This window comes from Scyliorhinus torazame, chromosome 6 (genome assembly GCF_047496885.1).
Source record: "Scyliorhinus torazame isolate Kashiwa2021f chromosome 6, sScyTor2.1, whole genome shotgun sequence".
NCBI classification, from domain to species: Eukaryota; Metazoa; Chordata; class Chondrichthyes; order Carcharhiniformes; family Scyliorhinidae; genus Scyliorhinus; species Scyliorhinus torazame.
In genome coordinates, this window is record NC_092712.1 from 223232566 (window position 1) to 223245702 (window position 13137).

General features: G+C 48.5%; 1 protein-coding gene across 3 annotated transcripts in view; it reads left to right on the forward strand.

The window, feature by feature from the left end:
- Positions 1-13137, forward strand: part of gsdmeb (gasdermin Eb) — an 88242-nt gene that overhangs the window by 47741 nt on the left and 27364 nt on the right. For all 3 annotated transcript variants that reach the window (XM_072509465.1, XM_072509466.1, XM_072509464.1), the window contains one exon: positions 9255-9382. In XM_072509465.1, the coding sequence (XP_072365566.1) occupies positions 9255-9382 (128 nt within the window). The remainder of the gene's footprint in view (positions 1-9254; positions 9383-13137) is intronic.

Genomic DNA, 13137 nt, shown 5'->3' on the forward strand with positions numbered 1-13137 from the left:
TTCTTTTCCTTTCGCTGTCACCTTTTGCTGCTTTGAGGGAGAAGGGTAGACCGTTTCTGGCTGATATTTGCTGCAGACCAGCTGTTTACCTGTTCAATCTGTAGGTGGCTATTGCAGTCAACTGATTTTTTTTTACACTGTTCACGATTCTCCCTCATCTGACATTTAGCCTAATAAACTCTTCACCTACACTTACAGATTTTCGCATTTTTTAACTTTTGACAAGTATTGTCTTAAAGTTACATGGACAATGTGTTTTTAAAAATTATTTTTCTCTGATTCTTATCACCTGATGATATTAATACATGCAGAAAACCCTTTAATGAGAAAAATCAGGATCTGTTAAGTGGGTACAATAAAGTCCTGACAAACTGCAGAGAACTGACTTCCTTTAAATATTTCCCTTATTGTGATCGATGTTAAGTCGTTTGTGCTCTTTTCAAAATACGTTTACTCAACAATCTCATTAGAAACAACATCAGTACAGATAAAATGGCTACTGTCAGCCATTTTAATTACAACTCCCGTTAGTGGCCTCAATGTGTTATCATGGCCAAATCTATAGCAAGAAGTATGTTTATAGTCTTAACCTTATGCCTATCCTCACTACTTGGTGAATCAAGACAGCACTTCAATCCATCTGTTCCACATACTATTGAGGTGCAAGCACCATCTAGGTCCACACAAAATGCACTCATCACAGGACTAAAACTGCTTGAAATTTTGAGGACCCTTGGCTTTGGCTAGTTCATCGCATAATGGCACTTTTAATCACCTCTGAATCACCTGTTACCTTTGCAATTTCTGGGGTTCATTTGCCTGTTATGCTGATTTTTGCCTTGATCTGCTAAAGGTGGTTTCATCTTCATTCTGCCTGTGTTCAACCCTTTCGCTGTATTGACACCTGCCTTCAATACCTGGACTACATCAAAATCTAGCAAGTAATCAGTCTTGTGTCACCAGGGAATGTCTCACCTGTCCCATAGAGCATGCAAAGCTTACTTTTTCCTTTTGGAGGTTTTTAAGGCAGCAGACATCAGACCCAACAGCGTCTCCTTCTCCAACAATTGAACACTGCCTGTCCATTTGAGACAGTAATTTAAGGACTAGTACACAGTCATCCAGTCGACTTTCATCAATCTTTTCCACATCGTTTTCCAAAATATGTTGAATTCTTACTATTCTTCCTGAATAATTGGACCTGACCGAGCCCCACACCCTGGCGCACTTACACCAAGGGTACTCAGAAAATATCAGGACTCAACCTCTTAGGACATTCCTAATAAGTGCCTTTGAAAAGGAATGTCCCAAGCATATGGGGCAACAGGTTAACAGCCAGCATACCAGACTTGGTCTAGTCAGGCATTCTCTTGCACATAGGAGTTGGTATCCCCAGAATACCCAGCACTTGCCAAGACTCACCATCCAGCCGGTCTTACTCCTCACCAACCACATCTAAGGCAATGTACCAGCCCCACCGACACGCAAAAGGGGCAGCACGGTAGCATAGCGGTTAGCGCAATTGCTTCACAGCTCCAGGGTCCCAGGTTCGATTCCCGGCTAGGTCACTGTCTGTGCAGAGTCTGCACGTTCTCCCCGTGTGTGCGTGGGTTTCCTCCGGGTGCTCCGGTTTCCTCCCACAGTCCAAAGATGTGCAGGTTAGGTGGATTGGCCAAGCTAAATTGCCCTTCGTGTCCAAAATTGCCCTTAGTGTTGGTTGAGTGGGGTTACTGGGTTATGGGGATAGGGTGGTGTGGGCTTGGGTAGGGTGCGCTTTCCAAGAGCCGGTGCAGACTCGATGGGCCGAATGGCCTCCTTCTGCACTGTAAATTCTATGAAATCTTCAACCGAGGAATCCCCACCACTGAGGAGAAGAAGATTTGCCAAGACACTCATCAATTGGGCGTCTTGGGTGGAAACCCTGATTCCACTTCTTGGTTAAGTGAAAACACAAAAGAAGCAATTTGTTTTCTCTTTGGTAAAGATCTTACGGTTCAGATATCGGAGAGCAATCGTATCCCAACAATTTTTACGTGGTTTCTGCCATCCTTCACGATTGCCACTAGGATGTTGGTTTCTGTCTGGAAATGTTTTTCTTTGGGTTCCAATCTTCAACTTTAGGCTGCCATGTTCTATTCCATAAAGTCAGATGGTGTAAGGATGGAACTGAAGACATCCTTTACACACTTCTATAAGTTTAATTTATAGAGATGTATAATACAAACACACCGCCACAGTTTCAGTCAGTTTCTGTGTTATGGGAGCCCAGTGAATCCCAAGTTAATTCCTGCCATATGCATAGAACTAAACTCAACTAATACTAAACATAACTGTTAAATATCAGACATTTCGACCAGTTCATTAGCAAACCGTTTTCCCCCGGTGCCTTTACGTATGACATGAACAAAGAACAAAACAGGTTTATACTGTTTAACCCAATTTTATTCACAATTCTCTCTCTCACACAAAATATGACTCCAACTCACAGCTGAGCTCTAGGTATTCCCACACTTAGTGAAGGAGGCTGGCCAGGTTACAATCACTCGATGTGGATATCTTCTTTGGGCTCCGAAGGTTGTGCCTGGGGATTCCCTGGGCTGACTATCTGTTCCAATGTTCCTTCTTTTACACCATTCAACGTTAATTGGTCCAATTAACGAGGCCCCACGATCTTCTCATCACAAATGAAGGCTCATCACCGATTTGCCGGGACCGCGCCCGCGAGCCACCCCCCCCAGGCTAACGAGGTCGAGCAGCACTTGCTCAGCCAACTCCAGCCAACTCGCAAGAAGGGCACCTAGGAGACCGGCCCCAAGATTCGGAGATACAGATTTGGGTAAGCTCCTAGATGCAGTGGAGGCCAGGAGAGATGTCCTGTTTCCCCAAAGGTCCCGGAGGATCACTCACAGGGCAGCCAGTGCTGCCTGGGACAAGGCGGCAGCTGTGAGCACTGGAGTGTGACGAGGATGACAGGCCTCCAGTGCCGACAAAAGGTCAATGACGGCCGCATCAGTGAGCAGACAACAACAATCTGCTCCCACGCAAGCAACCAACCCCCCCCCCCCACCCAACTCTCCATGCGACCCCAAACTCCCCCAACCCTTCCTTCACACCCCCCTCCCACCACCATTTTAACCACATGTTTGGCTAACAATGCCCTCTCTGTCTCCTCTCAGGAAAAGCTCTCCCACATTCACCGGGAGAGGGCTCAGACTGGCGGAGGGGTGCCAGAATTAAGAATCCTCACCTCCTTCGATGAGCGGACCCTGGAGGTGACTCGGGGTAGCCGAGAACAGAGCGGTCACCCATGTGGAGATTGGCGGAAGCAGTAGAGGTGAGGAACCACCGGGCTCCATCCGGAGGACCTGTCATACATGAGTTGTTATTGCCTTACTGACTGACCCATCCCTCCCACTGACCACATGTCTATTCTCCCGCAGGTTCTCCAGCCGGAGGCGCCGGCCCATCCCGGCCCCCTCTCCTGCCTTCCAGGAGAACACCTCGGACGGGAGCCCCACGGAAGATGCAATTGAGGCATCACAGCTGTCATCCCCACCCTCCACCAGCTGATACATACACCTCGGTGGGAAATGTCAGTGGTCAGGCTTCTGGGGCACAATCTGGTGAGCGCCACACAGCTACTGATGTACATCAGGTAGAGGCAGGAATGCCCAGGCGAGACAGCAGTCGAAGGCCTGCTGGACCCCAGGTCCCAGCTGGATCCCAGGTCCCAGCTGGGTACCAGCCTGATGCTGCGCCTATGGAAAAGGCAATCCCGGAGCTGATGGAGACGATAGGGAGCGGTCAGGACATTCAGAAGGAAATGTCAGCAACACTCCAGCAGATCCTTGGTCGATTGGAAGAGTCCCAGATCCTATGGGCTGGGGATGTCGCCGGCAATGCGTGACACCGAGGCCAACATTGCCAGGGTGGCGATTGCAGTGGAAAACCTGGTGCACTATGACGGCACCACTAGTGAAGGTGTCCAAGGCGTTGCGCAGTCGGTGGCGGCCATGGCTGAGGGTCTCGGCAGAATGTCCACCTCGCTGGGGGATGTGGCTCAGTACCAGGCTGACCTTGATGAGGTTCTGCAGGACATGTCCCACTCTCAGATGGAAATGGCTGAGGTGCTGTGGAGCTTGTCGCAGTCGCAGGTGGGCATTGCCGAGGCGCTGTGGAGCTTGTCGCAGTCGCAGGTGGCATTGCCGAGGCGCTGTGGAGCTTGTCGCAGTCGCAGGTGGCATTGCCGAGGCGCTGTGGAGCTTGTCCCAGACGCAGGTGGCCATTGCTGAGGCGCTGTGGAGCCTGTCGCTGTCGCAGGTGGTCATTGCCGAGGCGCTGTGGAGCTTATCGCAGTCGCAGGTGGGCATTGCTGAGGCGCTGTGGAGCTTGTCCCAGTCGCAGGTGGGCATTGCTGAGGCGCTGTGGAGCCTGTCGCTGTCGCAGGTGGTCATTGCCGAGGCGCTGTGGAGCTTATCGCAGTCGCAGGTGGGCATTGCCGAGGCGCTGTGGAGCTTGTCCCAGTCGCAGGTGGGCATTGCTGAGGCGCTGTGGAGCTTATCGCAGTCGCAGGTGGCCATTGCTGAGGTGCTGTGGAGCTTGTCGACATCGCAGGTGGGCATTGCTGAGGTGCTGTGGAGCTTGTCCCAGTCGCAGGTGGGCATTGCTGAGGCGCTGTGGAGCCTGTCGCTGTCGCAGGTGGTCATTGCCGAGGCGCTGTGGAGCTTATCGCAGTCGCAGGTGGGCATTGCCGAGGCGCTGTGGAGCTTGTCCCAGTCGCAGGTGGGCATTGCTGAGGCGCTGTGGAGCTTATCGCAGTCGCAGGTGGGCATTGCTGAGGTGCTGTGGAGCTTGTTGACATCGCAGGTGGGCATTGCTGAGGTGCTGTGGAGCTTGTCCCAGTCGCAGGTGGGCATTGCTGAGGTGTTGCAGAGCATGTCCCAGTCACTGGGGAGCATTATCGCGGCCATTGACACAATGGTGTGGACCATGGGGGCTACAAGGGCCAGATGATGCAAGGGCAGCCGGGGCTCGAACCAGGTGCCCCTCCGTCCGAAGGTTAACACCAGGGCCCTATAGGCACCACCAGGCAGGGGCGGGGGGAGCTGGATGCCAACCCAGGCCCATCCATGGCGAGGGGATGGTGGCCACCAACTCCCCCCAGTTCCACCCCGCTGATGAGGACGTGTCTCACAGCCAGCACACGGAACAGGGTGGCACGGCTGTGCATGTGCTGCCGACAAGTGAGCCGGGGCCCTCCGCCCCCAGAGGACGCCCCGCCGGGGGCATCGAAGGCCACAGGATGTGGTAAGTAGCTGGTTACCTCCACCTCAGATGTACATCCTGGGGACACACCTAGACCTAGTGGTAGAGCCTGGAGGGCAAAGCACATCGTGGATCACTGAGGCCACCGGGGAGGGGGGGGAGAAGTTGGGGGTGGGGGGAGGGACCATCAGGAGGAATTATCAAACACAATAAACATCTTTGTGCGCAACCAGTATGGTGCCTCCATCACCTTCTTCCAAAGTGCGGGCCAACCCCCAAACACTTGGCCCATCTCTCCAGACATCTTCCTCTCCCCGTGGCACCCACCCACCCTCCGGCCGTGGACATAATAATAATAGTAATAATCTTTTATTGTCACAAGTAGGCTTACATTAACACTGCAATTAAGTTACTGTGAAAAGTCCCTAGTCGCCACATTCCGGCGCCTGTTCAGGTACACGAGGGAGAATTCAGATGTCCATTTCACATAACAGCACCTCTTTCAGGACTTGTGGGAGGAAACCGGAGCACCCGGAGGAAACCCACGCAGACACAGGGAGAACGTGCAGACTCCACACAGACAGTGACCCAAGCCAGGAATCAAACCTGGGACCCTGGCGCTGTGAAGCAATTGTGCTATCCACCATGCTACCGTGCTGCCCCAATGTCCCCGGAGCTGTGTCCCATCCCCTGGCTGTTCGGATGTTGGCTGTTGAGTGTGTGGTATTGCCTCTTGCAGTGTTCAAGCACAGCGCCCAGGTATCAACGTTTGATTAGGATGCTAGGCAACGAATCCCACATGCTACATGGTCCGCCGACCCACTGGAATACAATTGGGATGCGTGAAATGTTCCCTTAACCACGATTGTCAATTCCCTATTAGCGATAGGCTTCATCTGCACGGCCTGAGGCCGTTGAGGGTTAGGGTGGTCAGTGGGGCAGACAGGCAGGGTCAGGGTTTGCCCCAGAAATGGGTAAACGATCCAGGTGTTGGCATGGTCATGCCGCAAGTGGTTGCCCTCCCAGCGCCCCGCCCCAGCCTGCCATGGCGCTGCACGCCCAGCCGAGGATCCCCCATCCCCCAACAAGCCCTGGGGTGGCAAATTCAGTCTCCAAATCCAGCAAATCCGGTCTCTTTGCCTGTGAGCAAAGATGGATACTCAGCTCCCTGCAGAAGCCAGGTTCTCGTTTTTCATAAGAAGTACTAATCGGCTCCAGCGTGACTACTTGCTGGGGGGGCCGTTGAATCATGGGAGGCCATTGGATAAGCGGTGGCTCTGGTTAATTGTTTGGAAATAGGGCTCAAGTGGTTTCTCACCTCACTATGCTGAGATCCCGATTTCGCCTACGGGAGCGGGCCGGTTGCATCATGAAGTGTTTGCCGCATGACGCGGTTCTCGTTTTTGGCCTTTCCCGCTATTCACCGGCCTCGCTTGAGCAAGAGTGTAATGAGGCCAGAGAATCACGCCGAAAGATTCTAAACAATGTCATGACCAGCTGCCTTCTTAATCCTTTATGAAAATGAAATGAAAATCGCTTATTGTCACAAGTAGGCTTCAATGAAGTTACTGTGAAAAGCCCCTAGTCACCACATTCCGGCACCTGTTAGGGGAGGCTGTTACCGGAATTGAAGCGTGCTGCTGGCCTGCCTTGGTCTGCTTTCAAAGCCAGCGATTTAGCCCTGTGCTAAACAGCCCCTATAACTCCACTGCTCTTTCCAGTTATGTTGGTTGCTCCATCTGCTGTGATTCCTCTGCAATGAAACCAGTTGAGCCCACACTTTCCAACCATGTAACTATTCAATGCTCAAAAACCTCTGCGCCAGTTGTGCTGGTTGGTAATGTAAGGCAGCAGAGCAAATCCTCAACAAATTCACTGTGTCAAACATACCTAATGTAAATAAACTGGGCGTTTAAATTCTCAGCAATATCACAAATTCGGCAAGCCACTGTGTTATCATTAACTGGATTGCATCTCTTTCATTGAGGACCGTACGAACGATGAGCCCGATTCTCCCCAAAAATGTCAAAGTTAATTTGTGGTGGGTTTTTCTGGGAGTTTCGCGCCGGCTCTGTTGTCGAGTTATCTACCGCCATTCAATGACACTTAGTTATTTTTTTAGGCACCGGGGAGCTTCTCACTGGTTTAGCCCATGCGTAGGGCTGGATTCTCCGGCCGCAACCGGAGAATCCTGCCCAAGGTCATTGGACTTCTTCATTGCCCCCTATCGCCCATGGCATTCTTGTGGGGGCGGGGAAGAAGAATCCAGCTGTTAAAAATGTTTGTGGACTCTCCTGCGCAGCTCTCACTCGCACTGCTTTGTCCTGTTGTGGACTCTCCTGTGCAGTTCACACTAGCACTGCTGTGGACTCTCCTGAGCAGCTCACACTAGCACTGCTGTGGACTCTCCTGAGCCACTCTCTCCAGCAGGTTTAGTTGTAAGATCCTGGCCTGTTTATGTCTCTGAACCTCTCTTCCTTATTTCAAAATGACCCATTTTAAATTCTTCAGTCCTGCTGCTTGTTTGCTGCTAACAAAATGGAGGAATCACAATCGCATGGGCAGCACGGTAGCATTGTGGATAGCACAATTGCTTCACAGCTCCAGGGTCCCAGGTTCGATTCCGGCTTGGGTCACTGTCTGTGCGGAGTCTGCACATCCTCCCCGTGAGTGCGTGGGTTTCCTCCGGGTGCTCCGGTTTCCTCCCACAGTCCAAAGATGTGCAGGTTAGGTGGATTGGCCATGATAAATTGTCCTTAGTGTCCAAAATTGCCCTTAGTGTTGGGTGGGGTTACTGGGTTATGGGGATAGGGTGGAGGTGTGGGCCTTGGGTAGGGCGCTCTTTCCAAGAGCCAGTGCAGACTCGATGGGCCGAATGGCCTCCTTCTGCACTGCAAATTCTATTCTATGAAATCATTTCAGACAGGAAGACTGCATTGAATTTAAAAATAAATCTTCCCCTGGGTCAGTGTGCTGATGACAGGAGGAGGCGGTCTTTCTCGCTGGGCTCTGGGCCTGTGCATTGATGAGCGGGCACGCATGCGCGTCATGGACAGCATTCTGAAAGCCGGTCATGGCCGTCATTTTTAAAAGCTGGTTGCAGCCAACATTTTTAAAAGCCGGCTTCTGCAGCAATTGGGCACTACTCCCCGCAATCCGGAACGCCGCGATGCATGGCCCGCGACCCTCCGCACACCCGCCCATGGGGCTCAAACCCGACTTTGAAAATGACTGCTCTATTGCACTTAAGCCACAGATCATGCTACAGAAGCCCATTTGCTTCTGCTTAGAAATCCTGTGATAAATTTCAAGCAGCTTGAATATGAAAAACTGCAGGCTAATACCTGATTTCTGGGGTGTATATTTTAATTCCTATATTGTATTCATTGGGGGGAATTCTCCACCAATGGTAGCAGAATTCCCAATACGGCAGAGAGTCTCATGTCGGGCAAAGAACAGTTTATAATCATTAAGGTTAGGTTCAAAGCAGTGTGATCCAGATGCATTCAAGCGGGAAGGGAATTTAAATAAACAATCCAGACACCTGGCTGTCTAGGAACTATTATTCTGTCAATTGCAGGTCAGCCTCCAGACATTGCTATCTGCTGATCCAATAGCAGGATTTGGAACAGAATCCTTTGCGCTATCCCTTATGCTATGCTTAAAGTTGCATGGCAAGGGAGAGTGAATCACTTCTGCATGCTGCTCCAAACGCCAGCGTAAACCAAAATCGATTCAGTTCCGGCGGGTGAACATAGTCTCCCAAATGGAGAATCCAGCCCTATGTATTAAATACACAAAAGCAAACCACATAGACCCTTGTATAATGCATTTGTTAATGAACAAATGAGCTTGCTAAACAACGTTCAACTCTAGTGCTTTCTGGTCAAATCTCAGTAATTACGAATTGAGTGCAGGTGTTCTATGCAAACTGGTTTAACATTGACATGATGGTGAAATCAGCATTCATATCTTTATTACGTTTGCAGCTATTGACGAGGCTAGCCATCAGTTCCAGCCGTTCACCGAACTTTCAGAAGAGACGTCTCATCAACTTTTTAAACTTTGCTGTGAGTTCTTGTACCATGAAGACGTCATTTCCCTTCTTGAAAATATTGTAAGTAAATTATTTGGGCTGAATGGTATCCTTCCTTGGAGTAAAACCTTATCATCATTTTCATTAAGAGTTTGGAGTAGTGGAACATGCTGCTAATGAACCGGAAGCACATCGAGCTGAGAAATAAATAATCTGTTGCCTTTGTTGATTAAAGTTTTTTTTTTTAAAAGCATTGGTCTTGCAGACTAAGTGGTGTTCCCTTTTCATTTGAAAATGCTGGATGAAATGTCAGCATCGTTCATGATACCCAAAATACTGAGAGAGGCAGTGAAGGGAATTCATTTTTTTTTCCGCTCTGGAAATCGATGATCCTTTGACTTCCAAATGAATGTATTGGCCCCTTGCGGGAACAAAACACTTCCCTTTCTTGATTTTGCTACTCCCCCTTCGTTCCCACACCCTGCCAGCAGGCCCAGTGATCAAAGCAATCCAGCATTGATAAACTTCAACGTCCTCAAGAAATTGCGTCCTCAAGAAATTACAATGTAATTAGATCATCCACCCCATTCCTCCCGTGGAAGTAAAGTGTTGGTAGTGATGTAGTCTTTGATAAAGGTAGGATGAATGAACTCCTCCAATGTAGGCAATTGATTATTTCCTTGAAACTATGTTGTTAGCAGATTGAATAGTAGACCAAAAGACATTTGGAGCAAAATTAGGCCACTCGGCCCATCACGTCTGCTCCACCATTCAATCATGGCTGATATTTTTCTCATCCCCATTCTTCTGTCTTCTCCCTAGAACCTCTGATCCCCTTATTAATCAAGAACCTATCTATCTCTGTCTTAAAGACACTCAGTGATTTGGCCTCCACAGCCTTATGCAGCAAAAGGTTCCACAGATTCACCACCCTCTGGCCGAATAAATTACTCCTCATCTCTGTTTTAAATGATTGTCCCTTTAGTCTGAGATTGTGTCCTCTGCTTCTAGTTTTTTCTACAAGTGGAAAACATCAAACATCCTCTCCACGTCCACTCTGTCCAGGCCTCACAGTATCCTGTAAGTTTAAGTAAGATCCTCTCTTACCCTTCTAAAACTCCAATGAGTACAGACCCAGAGTCCTCGACTGTTCCTCACACAACAAGCTCTTTATTCCAGGGATCATTCTTGTGAACCTCCGCTGGACCCTTTCACATCCTTCCTTAGATACGGGGCCCAAAACTGCTCACAATACTCCAAATGGGGTCTGACCAGAGCCTTATATAACCTCAGAAGTACATTGCTGGTCTTGCATTCTAGCCCTCTTGACATGAATGCTAACATTGCATTTGCCTTCCTAATTGCCAACTGAACCTGCACATTAACCATAAGAGAATTGTGACAAGGACTCCCAAGTCCCTTTGTGCTTCTGATTTCCTAAGCATCTCCCCATTTAGAAAATAGTCTATGCCTCCATTTCTCCTTCCAAAGTGCATAACCTCACACTTTTTCACATTGTATTCCATCTGCCACTTCTTTGCCCACTCTCTTAGCCTTTACAAGTCCTTCTACAGCCCACCTGCTTCTTCAATACTACCTGCCCCTCTACAGATCTTTGTATCATCTGCAAACTTAGCAACAGTGCCTTCAGTTCCTTCTTCCAGATCAGTAATGTATATTGTGAAAAGTTGTGGTCCCAGCAGCGACCCCTGAGACACAGCACTAGTCACCACCTGCCATCCTGAAAAAGACCCCTTTATCCCCACTCTCTGTCTTCCGCCAGTCAGCCAATCCTCTATCCATGCCAAGATCCTACCCTTAACACCAGGGGCTCTTAACTTACTTAACAGTCTTCAGTGCGGCACCTTGTCAAAGGCCTTCTGCAAATCTAAATAAATCACGTCCACTGGTTCTCTTTTATCTCACTTGTGAGTAGTGAAGTATTTCTTCTTATAATGCGCTGTGACAAAGACAAGTCAGAGTCATGAAGGAGTTTACTATCATTGTACAGTGACAATATATTATACCAACATGTAGATGGTCCCATCCCAAGATAGTTTCCAAGACAGTGATCAACAGTAGTATTCATTCTTATGTTCAACCTTGGTAAGCCTGGACAAGAAACAATCACTAATATACTCAAAACTGCCTTGAAGAGTCCAGTCCTTGGTGTCACTATGAATTTTTGCAACATTGTGGTGTACATTGATTTATATATGAAGTTTTTCTAATCAGTATTAGTTAATCAGAAATAGTACTGGAAACATTTATGTGACTAAATGGTAACAAATCCCCTGAACCTGTGACTTGCATCCAAGGTTTTTTTTAAAGAGTGAGCTGTAGACATAGTGGATGCATTGGCTTTGATCTTCCAGAATTCTTTAGACTCTAGAACCATTCCCAAGGATTTGAAGGTAGCAACCATAACCCCACTACTAAATAAAAGAGGAAGCGTGAAAATGGGGAATCAAAGATCATTTAGGCAAACGTTAGTAGTAGGCAAAATGCCAGAATATATTATCAGGGCACTCTGCTTAATCAAATTATGATTTTCTGAGTCAACACAGATTTGTGAAAGGGACATAGTGTAGATTGTGTTTGACAAACTCGCATCATAGAATAGTTGCAGCAGAGGAGGTCATTCGGTACAAAAACTGAGACAAAAACTGTTTGGGACTTTTTAAAAAAGGGGTTAAGATGAAGGACAAAGGCCACAGTCGAAGGTTGTTGAACACAATGTTGAGTCGTGAGGACTGTAAAGTGTCTAATCATAAGATGAGATGTTCTTCCAGTTTGTGTTGGGCTTCAATGGAACATTGCAGCAAGCCAAGGTCAGACATGTGGGCATGAGAGCAAGATGCTGAGTTGAAATGGCAAGCAACAAAGAGGTTGGGGTCATGCTTATGGGCTGAGTGAGGTTGTTCCTCAAAGTGGTCACCCAGTCTATGTCTAGTCTCACCATTGTAGAAGAGACCGCATTGGGAGCTGTGAACGCAATAGACAAAATTCCAATCAAGAAAAAGGGTGGGATCAACAAATCCAGTGAACCCTGGATATCGAGGAATATACAGCATTCGATAAGGAGGAAAAGGGAGGCTTATGGCAGATATCGAGGGCTCAGAAGAGTAGAAGGCGTAGAGGCTTATAGAATGTGCAAAAGGGAACTGAAAAAGGAAATTAGGAGAGCAAACAGGGGGCAAGAAAAAATACTGTCAGGTAAAATAAAGGTAATCCTAAGTTGCTTTACAAATACATTAAGTGTAAAAGGATAATGCGGGAAAGTGTAGGGCCCATTAAGGACCACGGTGGTAATTTGTGTGTGAAGCCAGAGGACGTAGGAAGGGTTCTCAGTGAATAGTGTTCACTCGTGAGAGGACCGTGTGGGTATAGAAATCCGGGAGAAGGACTGTGATAAAATTAAAGAGAGTAACATAGATAGAGAGGAAGTTCTGAGTGGTCTGTCTTGCTTAAAAGTAGACAAACCTCAAGGGCCAGATGAAATGTATTCCAGGCTGTTGTGTGGGGCAAAGGAGGAAGTAGCAGCGGCGCTGGTAATAATTTTCAATTCTTTCTGGTCACAGGAGAGGTTCTGGAGGCTGGCCAATGTGGTACTATTATTCAAGAAGGGATGAACCAGGAAACTACCTCAGTGAGGTAGTGTAACCTCAGTGGTGGGGAAGCTATTGGAAGCAATTTGGGGAGACAGAATTAATCTGCATTTGGAGAGGCAGGGATTAATCAAGATCAGTCAGCATAGTTGTGTTAAGGGGAGGATGAAGGAAATGCAGTTGACGTAGCATGGCTTTTGATAAGATCCCGCACGGGAGACTGACAGC